Source organism: Haematobia irritans, chromosome 3, assembly GCF_050003625.1.
Source record: "Haematobia irritans isolate KBUSLIRL chromosome 3, ASM5000362v1, whole genome shotgun sequence".
Classification (NCBI taxonomy): domain Eukaryota; kingdom Metazoa; phylum Arthropoda; class Insecta; order Diptera; family Muscidae; genus Haematobia; species Haematobia irritans.
The window spans coordinates 96048114-96057346 of record NC_134399.1 but is presented as its reverse complement, the minus strand read 5'-3'; the positions used below and the strand labels follow the sequence as shown (position 1 = coordinate 96057346).

The following is a 9233-nucleotide window of genomic DNA, read 5'->3' as shown; positions in this document are numbered from 1 at the left end:
ATATCCACTTTTAGTAGATTTCGAACCTAATGTGAATGGGCTATTAGAGACCATTTCAACGGATCGGATGAAATTTGCTTTTGTACCAAATTTCAGCGGATCGGATGAAATTTGCTTCTCTTAGAAGCTCCGTAAGCTAAATCTGGGGATCGGTTTATATGGGGTCTATATATAATTATGGACCCATGTGGGCCAATTTTTGTATAGTTGTTAGCGACACTATACTAACAGCATATACCAATATTCAGCCGTATTGGATGAAATTTGGCTCTCTTAGAGGATCCGCAAGCCAAATCTGGGGATCGGTTTATATGGGGCTATACGTAAAAGTGGACCGATATGGCATATTTGCAATACCATCCGACCTACATGAATAGTAACTACTTGTGCCAAGTTTCAAGTCGATAGCTTGTTTCGTTCGGAAGTTAGCGTGATTTCAACAGACGGACGGACGGACATGCTTAGATCGACTCAGAATTTCAACACGACCCAGAATACATATACTTCATGGGATCTTAGAGATATACTTCGATGTGTTAGAAACGGAATGACAAAGTTAATATAACCCCCATCCTATGGTGGAGGGTATAATGAATAAAAAAAATGTTTGAGACTTTATTTTAATTAAAATGTAATTTTTTTAAAGAAATTTGTGTATTTGGTAAATTGTGCATTCTAAAATTTAGGTGTCGTAATTTTTAATGTCACGTAGATATTTTTTTCAGTGTATATATACCAAATTTTATTTATCTCTTTAGGGAGCTATACAAGCAAATTCAACCAAATCGGATAAAAATTTCGACTTCTATGCCCTCAAGAACTTAAAGATTAGATCTTTAGCAGAATTTTGATTTTATAGAGCCAAGATTTAAAGAAGCCGTACACGCAAAAAAATAATTCTTTCTCCCAAACAAAATTTTAGACAAACAAAGTTCGTTTCTCATTTGCTTTTCACTGCAAGGAAGTGTATTTGGAAGAAAAGTATATACTTTTTGTGATAAACGTTTATTCTTTTCTAGGATGTAAAAACAATTTCATAAAGACAAAAAAACATTGTATTCGTGCTAATTGCATTTTCCCTCACATCTTTTTCACATCCACGTGTTTTTTTAGTTCTTAACACCTTTTCCTGTAATACCAACAATTTAGAAGAAATTATACGATTTTATAAATTTTTAAATTTTTTTTACCTTTCGCCTGGACGGAGAATCGAACCGCGGACCATGCCCTTTGTAAGCCAACACACTAACCACTGAGCTATGTACCTGTTATGGTAATCAATAGATAAATATCCATATAAATTTTATTTATATAGCATAGCTTGCGGCGCCCACGAACCGAATAAACAAAGTTTATTTAACAGAAATAAACATTTAGTTTGGCACCGACTTGCATGCCAAGGGTCGTGAGTTCGATCCCTGCTTCGACCAAAGTTTTTTTAGTTTTTTTTTTACATATATTCCAGATATGTCCGGAAGATTCCGAAAAAATGTTCAACATTACATTGTAGTATATTAAATTTCGAACTGTAAAATGTGTCTTATTAAAGACCTAAAGTCAGAAAAGAACAGTGTTTGATATAAATGAAATGGACTGTGTTGTTGTTTCAAAAATAACTTTTTTTTATTGAAAAAATAAAAATTTTGTAACAAACGAATTTTTTTGGTGATAAAATTAAAAATTTTCGAAGCAATTCAAGAAACTCTAACAAAAGAAACGTTTTCGGTACACGTTTTTCAAACGTTTTTTTTTTCTTTGCGTGTATCTTTGGGTCGGAATCAATACAAACATCTTTAAGGGAATCTAATAATCTTTGGTTTCAGGTATTTTTTAGTGTACTATAGAAGAGTTAGCTTACTTAAATTTTGTTTTGGAATTAATATAGCTCAATTCACATTTTTCTGAAATATTATCTTTTATGCTAAACGTTTCCATATAATTCGAAGTAATTTTTCGTATTTACGTCAATCTTCCATGACAGTGCCCAATGTTAAGAACCAGTCAAAGTGGCATGAGTGTTGCTACAATTTACTTCATTATATAAATATCACTCAAATATTGAACGTAACATAGTTTTTCCATTCAAAACGGACATACATAATTGATTTGTCATTTATACTCTTTCAATTACAGTGGCAACGCCCCCACGCCCACACCGAATACATCTCCAGGCCACCAGCTTTCCATCTCGTGTGAAAGGCAAGATTGCGACAGCGGTTAATTGTCAGTACAGACCACCAACCAAAACAAAAACGAAACAAAAAACAACGAAATTTTGTGGCTTTTACAGACATTGAACAGCCGGCGAGGCAATTAGCCATCAACCACAAATCAGTGGCACTAACAGTGGGTTGGTGGAGGAGCAATTGCGGAAGGAGATATTGAATTAACGCCACCGAAACCACCAAATTGTCATCAATAACAATGTACCATGGAGGCTTGTTTAGGTTTAGGCAGAAATCAACGTTCAAACAACAAATCGCCAAAAGATTTGAAATTGCAACAACAGCAACAACAAAAGTCCCAGCAGCAGCAACAGCAACAACAATCTGGATTGCATCAATTCCGTTCGCAACAGCAGGGGAAGTTGCAACAACAACAACAACAACCGGTAACAAATCAAAATTATTATACGACACAGCAGCAACCGCAACAGCAGAGGCAGCATTTAATTGCACGAGGTCACCAACAACAACAACACCAGCAGCAGCAAAATCCACAAAAACTGCAACAACAACAACCTGCCACAAATTTAACAGGAGATCTAAAACAGCAACAGCAGGCCCCATCACCTCACATAGATCTCCAGCAATCTGGTCAAAATGTAAGACAAAATATTGGCCTGCCAGCGGCAGCAGGAGGTGGAGGCTCTACTCCTGCTGCAACAGCTAGAACAATGCCCAAATATAAAAACACTTCATCAACACTGCCATACGAAGACTCAGCCTCGCCAAAAACTCAACTAAATGCCACAGAGGTTATGTCCTTGCAACAAAGTACAATTCAAGTTGATGTCACACCAACACTGCCTCCCTCATCTCTTAGTCCTACGAATAATGCAGGGGCAACAGCAAATAAAAGTTGTCGTAAGATCAATAGCAGCAGCAGGCAAGGCCAAACGACACAAAATGACCATCAACATCATCATCACCACCATCACCACCACCATCATCATCAGCAGCAGCAACAACAACAACATCATTTACACCAAATGCCCGACGATTTAGATGCCATTGAGGTGTGTGCTGAACCAGAGCCTTTGGTCTCCTTAAAAGGAGGAGGAGGTTTAATACGTCATGCGAAAACTTTGGGACGCCTTCATCAAACCCAAAGCATGGATGATCAATGGTCAAATATGCCTCAAACCACTTCAATGCAATTATTGCAATTGCAACAACATCAACAGCAGCAGCATCAGCAACAACAACATCATGATTATTCATATGCCTACTATGAGCCAGGAGCTGCTATGCGTCATACAAATATACCACCCAGCTCCCAGGTGTTAGGGGCCGATGATGAGGATCTAACACCAGCTCCACCCAATTCCATAAGGGCTTTACTTTCCAAAGGCAAAAAGAATAAAATTCTGGTATCACCAGCCACAAGGCAGTCATATCAGGTGCGACTAACACAACAACATCAGAAGCAATTTACGAATGTGGGCCCAGGAAGTTTGGCGGGGACAATGACAACTGGCTCTTCGTTAGCGGGAGCAGTGGGAGGTCCCAGCAATATAAGCACTCCCGAAAATTTCTATGAGGAAATTTCTGCATCCTCAACATCATCATCATCGAATTCTATGACCAGTCATAGACAATTGCGTTCTACTTCCCACTCAGCTGGCTCATTGACTCAGCAATTGGTGGAAGAAGAATTGAGAAGAGTACAAAATAGGCATCACAAAATTCTAGGAGAACTTAATCTATCGGTAGAGGCTATGCTTATGCCGGAAAGTCCTCCCAATACAAGTCCCACCTCTAGCTGTAGTAACACCAACAACAGCAAAGAACCCACAGCTCCCACAGTGAGTGTCACCTCGGCATCGGGCCAGCCATTAAGGCTGACCTCCTCATCGGTGGATAATATATGCGATCCCATAGCAACGGCATCGTCTGGTCCCACAGGTCCTTTGCCCACCTCAGCCACAATGGCTCCAGGGCTATTGCAAACCACATGTCTGGGGGCCGCCGATCTAGACAGTGGCTTTAGTGGGAGTAGTGGAGCCAGTTATATTGGTTCCCTGCGTCTACATAAAACCAATGCCCTAATGAACTCACGCACCGCTGGCCATCAGCAGCCATTGACATCCACTACAACATCTGCCAATAAATCCCAACAAAGTGCCTTTGCTTATGCCACACAAAGTTGTCGCTCCTTCCAGAGGGCCAACACATGCATTGACACAAATGCCTCTGCCCGTTCCCATTCCTCTGCCATGAAACACTTACCCCAAATCCATGGGACTAACCAAAAACATACGCTTTCCCATAAATATCTGCCAACTGATGATGTTGGTGGCACCATGATGATGATGTCGACAATGAACAATGACGATGACACTGCCCCAAATTCATCGGGGTTTTTTACGCGTGCTGCCTGTGGTCGACGTATTTTAAATTGTGCCAAAATAAGAGCGGCCGAAGATCCCGGTCCAGTGGTTGTGGTTGAGTCAAAGGCTCGTAGCTTTTGGAATCGCAAAGGTTGGCGTAAATTTCCCGGCTTCTCAACATCAACGTCCAGCATAAATGATACGGGTTTAGCAACAGGTAAGTGATTTTTGTTTTTTTTTTTTTTTTTTTAATTTTATATAGCAATTCCCCTTTGTCTTTAGTTTCTCTACGATGGGGAATCTTTATCGTATGGTTCGTTGTATGTTTTTTCATTCATTTTTGTTACCGTGATAATTTGTTATATTACACCAAGGCATAATTGTTTTTTTTTTAATATGGCCACATAAATAATTTATGACACTACTTTAAGTTTTTTCCCACTTCGTAACATTGAAGAAGAATCAGAAAATCTCTGGGCCATAGCCATTCCATGAGTATGGCTCATAAATCATGTGATTACATTTCATCCCATTAACCCATTTGTCCTTAACACGGTAAAGTGATAACAAAATTCCAATGACAAGAGCTTTGATACGGCTGAGAGTGTTGCATCACTTAACTGATTCAATTTACAAAGCGAAATTCATCGATGGGAACTTTAAACCATATGATGAGTAATGGAATATCTATGCAAAATTGAATTAATGGAATTTAAAATAGGGATTCATTAAACAATAAATAACTTAGTTTTTCTATAAAGAAAATAATTAAGAACTAAAAACTCAATTGAACTTAAATTATAAATTGAATAAGATAGAAAGTCGGGCGGGGCTGACTATATTTTACACTCCAAAAAAAGTGAATCCTCTACTTCAATTTAACTTTATTGGTTTTTATTATACCCACCACCATAGAATGGTGACGGGGGTATAATAAGTTTGTCATTCCGTTTGTAACACATCGAAATATTGATTTCCGACAATATAAAATATATATATTCTTGATCAGGGAGAAATTCTAAGACGATATAACGATGTCCGTCTGTCTGTCTGTTGTAATCACGCTACAGTCTTCAATAATGAAGCAATCGTGCTGAAATTTTGCACAAACTCGTCTTTTGTCTGAGGGCAGGTCAAGTTCGAAGATGGGCTTTATCGGTCCAGGTTTTGATATAGTCCCCATATAAATCGACCTCCCGATTTGAGGGTTGGGCTTATAGAAATCGTAGTTTTTATCCAATTTGCCTGAAATTTTAAATCTAGAGGTATTTTATGACCATAAAGAGGTGTGCCAAAAATGGTGAGTATCGGTCCATGTTTTGGTATAGCCCCCATATAGACCGATCTCCCGATTTTACTTCTTGGGCTTCTAGAATCCGAAGTTTTTATCCTATTTGCCTGAAATTGGAAATCTAGAGGTTTTTTCGGGTCATAAAGAGGTGTGCCGGTGAGTATCGGTCCATATTTTAGTATAGCCCCCCATAAGAACTATCTCCCGATTTACCTCCTTGGGTTTCTAGAAACCGTAGTTTTTATCTGATTTGCCTGAAATTGTAAATATTCTGGTATTTTAGGCTCACAAAAACGTGTATCGGATTAAGTTTTTATCGGTCCATTTGGTAATGCCTCCATATAGACCGACTTCACTTCTTGAGGGTGTAGAAGGCGCACTGATCACGAAAATTGCTTGAAACTCAATGTAAAATTTCCAGATTTTACTTCTACAGATTTAAGATTTCAAATCAATAACGTCTTGATTTATATTTTTTTTTTGCACACTTACAAGAGATGTTAATGATTACTCTAAAACTCAAACAAAAATGGTTCTTATAAATCCAGAATCTGATATAGTCCTCATAGGTGAAATCTTTAAATTTATCTTCGCGAAGAGTCCTCAAGTCCTGAAATTTCAAAGAAAACCCTAATATTTGGTTCATGGTGGTGGGTATTTAAGATTCGTCCGGCCGAACTTACTGCTGTATATACTTGTTATACCCTCCACCATAGGATGGGGGGTATATTAACTTTGTCACTCCGTTTGTAACACATCGAAATATTGCTTTAAGACCCCATAAAGTATATATATTCTGGGTCGTGGTGGAATTCTGAGTCGAGCATGTCCGTCCGTCTGTTCAAATCACGCTAACTTCCGAACGAAACAAGCTATCGACTTGAAACTTGGCACAAGTAGTTGTTATTGATGTAGGTCGGATGGTATTGCAAATGGGCCATATCGTTCCACTTTTACGTATAGCCCCCATATAAACGGACCCCCAAATTTGGCTTTCAGACCCTCTAAGAGAAGCAAATTTCATCCGATCCGGCTGAAAATTGGTACATGGTGTTAGTATATGGTCTGTAACAACCATGGAAAATTTGGTCCATATCGGTGCATAATTATATATAGGCCCCATATAAACCGATCCCCAGATTCGGCTTTCGGAGCCTCAAAGAGAAGCAAATTTCATCCGATCCGGCTGAAATTTGGTACATGGTGTTAGTATATGGTCTCTAATGACCATGCAAAAATTGCTTCATATCGGTCCATAATTATATATAGCCCCCATATAAACCGATCCCCAGATTTGACCTCCGGAGCCCCTTGCAAGAGCAAAATGCATCCGATTCGGTTGAAATTTAGTACGCGATGTTAGTATATGGTATCCAACAACCATGCAGGAATTGGTTCATATCAGTCCATAATTATAAATATATAGCCCCCATATAAACCGATCCCCAGATTTGACCTCCGGTGCCTTTTGGAGAAGCAAAATTCATCCGATCTGGTTGAAATTTGGCATGTGGTGGTAGTATATGATATTTAACAACCATGCCAAAAGTGGTCCATATCAGTCCATAATCATATATAGCCCCCATATAAACCGATCCCGAGATTTGGTTTTGGAACCTCTTGTAGGAGTCAGTTGAAATTTGGTACATTGTGCTAGTTAACAACCATGCCTAACTAGGTCCATATCGGTCTATAGTTATATATAGCCCGCAGATAAATCGATCCACAATCACACAAAAATTGGTCCATATCAAGTTCATAATTGTATATAGCCCCCATATAAGCGACCCCCATATTTCAATTCTGGCTCTCTACGTATCGTGCAAAAAGTCCATATCGATTCGTACTTATTTGTAAACTTACCTATACATAACTTTTTTGTCTAATATATACCACGTATGGACTAACTCACAATTTAGAAAACGATGTTAAGAAGTTTTAAGATACCACAACCCAAGTAATTCGATTGTGGATGACAGTCTTTCGTAGAAGTTTTTACACAATCTATGATGGAAGGTACATAAGATTCGGCCTGGCCGAACTTATGGCCGTATTGTTTATTGTTTTATTAATTCCTTGTAAATACATTTCAAATTAAATAAATGCCTCAGCGCCATCAGACTTTAGAGAGGCTCGTTGGCTTATGTTCCACTATAAGATCCCTAAAATATAAATATTACAAAATAATGATCTACAAATTTATCTCTAAATGTATACCAAAAGTAAATAAATATAATAAATTAAAGTAGTAAATCTTCAAAATTTGGTAAGACAAATTAAAAGTTGCGAGACTAGTACAAGATTTTACATGTAGCGGTAAATTATTATATATGCTTGTGTACCTGAAAAATCAATACGTTGCTTCGTCCTTTCCGTCCGGCATAACGCTATACTTAATTGCTGATTGTTTCGAGTATTAAATAAATTTTGATTTCTTGTGAAGGAGATTGTATGATATCAAATATTGTGCAAACACTTATGAGCCTACATAGATGTTTGATGTTTATAAAGTGCACGTATTGCCAAAATATTCCGGAAAATGCTACAGAATAAGGTACTTGTTGAATGAGTAATTGGCAAATTCGTCACTAATTTTAATGATTTATTCTGTAACCGTTGTAAAAAATTTAGCTCGGTGTTCTGTCTATTTGCATATATAATGACAATTATGTTGGCTTTGCATGAGTGTTTGATAAAGTAGTAATTTTGTGCTCTGATCGATCTTATATCTGAATTTGTATAAAATACCAATAGCTGGCGAAATCATAGACTTAATATGATTTATATGTATGTCCCACGGAAGGTTAGATTATGCATGCCTAAATACTTAATAGAGTTGACCTCATGAAGTTCCTGACCGTTAGCTGTTATAACGAACCCTGTGGTCCAAAGCGCATCAACTTCGTCTTCATTCTATTAATGAATAATTTGTTCATATGCATGTATTCAAAAATCAGGGCTCCATGTAACATTTGATCGCAGCTTCTATCTTATACGGATAGAATGTGCATAAGTAAGACATAAACAATTTACCATGCAACTATAAGTTATTAAGATCGTTAATAACAGTCATAAGTCCCCGGTCTGACACATAGATGGCGTCGCTAGTATTAAATGCATATTATTTTTATATAGTACCAACCTTCAAATGATTCGTGTCAAAATTTGACGTCTGTAAACCAATTATCCACTAAATGATTTTGAATGACCGTAAAATGAAGTTGATAGAGATAGCTGAGGCCATAAAGATATCAAAGGAACTTGTTGGTCACATCATTCATCAATATTTGGATATGCGGAAGATCTGTGCAAAATGGGTGCCGCGCGAGCTCACATTTGACCAAAAACAACAACGTGTTGATGATTCTTAGCGGTGTTTGCAGCTGTTAA

The 9233-nt window shown here is 37.8% G+C and overlaps 1 protein-coding gene across 1 annotated transcript; it reads left to right on the top strand.

Moving 5' to 3' along the window:
* Positions 1 to 2316: 2316 nt before the first annotated feature.
* On the top strand, positions 2317 to 8856 carry LOC142231081 (uncharacterized). Its single transcript, XM_075301700.1, has 2 exons — positions 2317 to 4769; positions 8801 to 8856. Exons 1-2 carry the CDS (start codon positions 2432 to 2434, stop codon positions 8854 to 8856), a joined length of 2394 nt encoding a protein of 797 aa, XP_075157815.1. The 5' UTR covers positions 2317 to 2431.
* Positions 8857 to 9233: the final 377 nt, after the last annotated feature.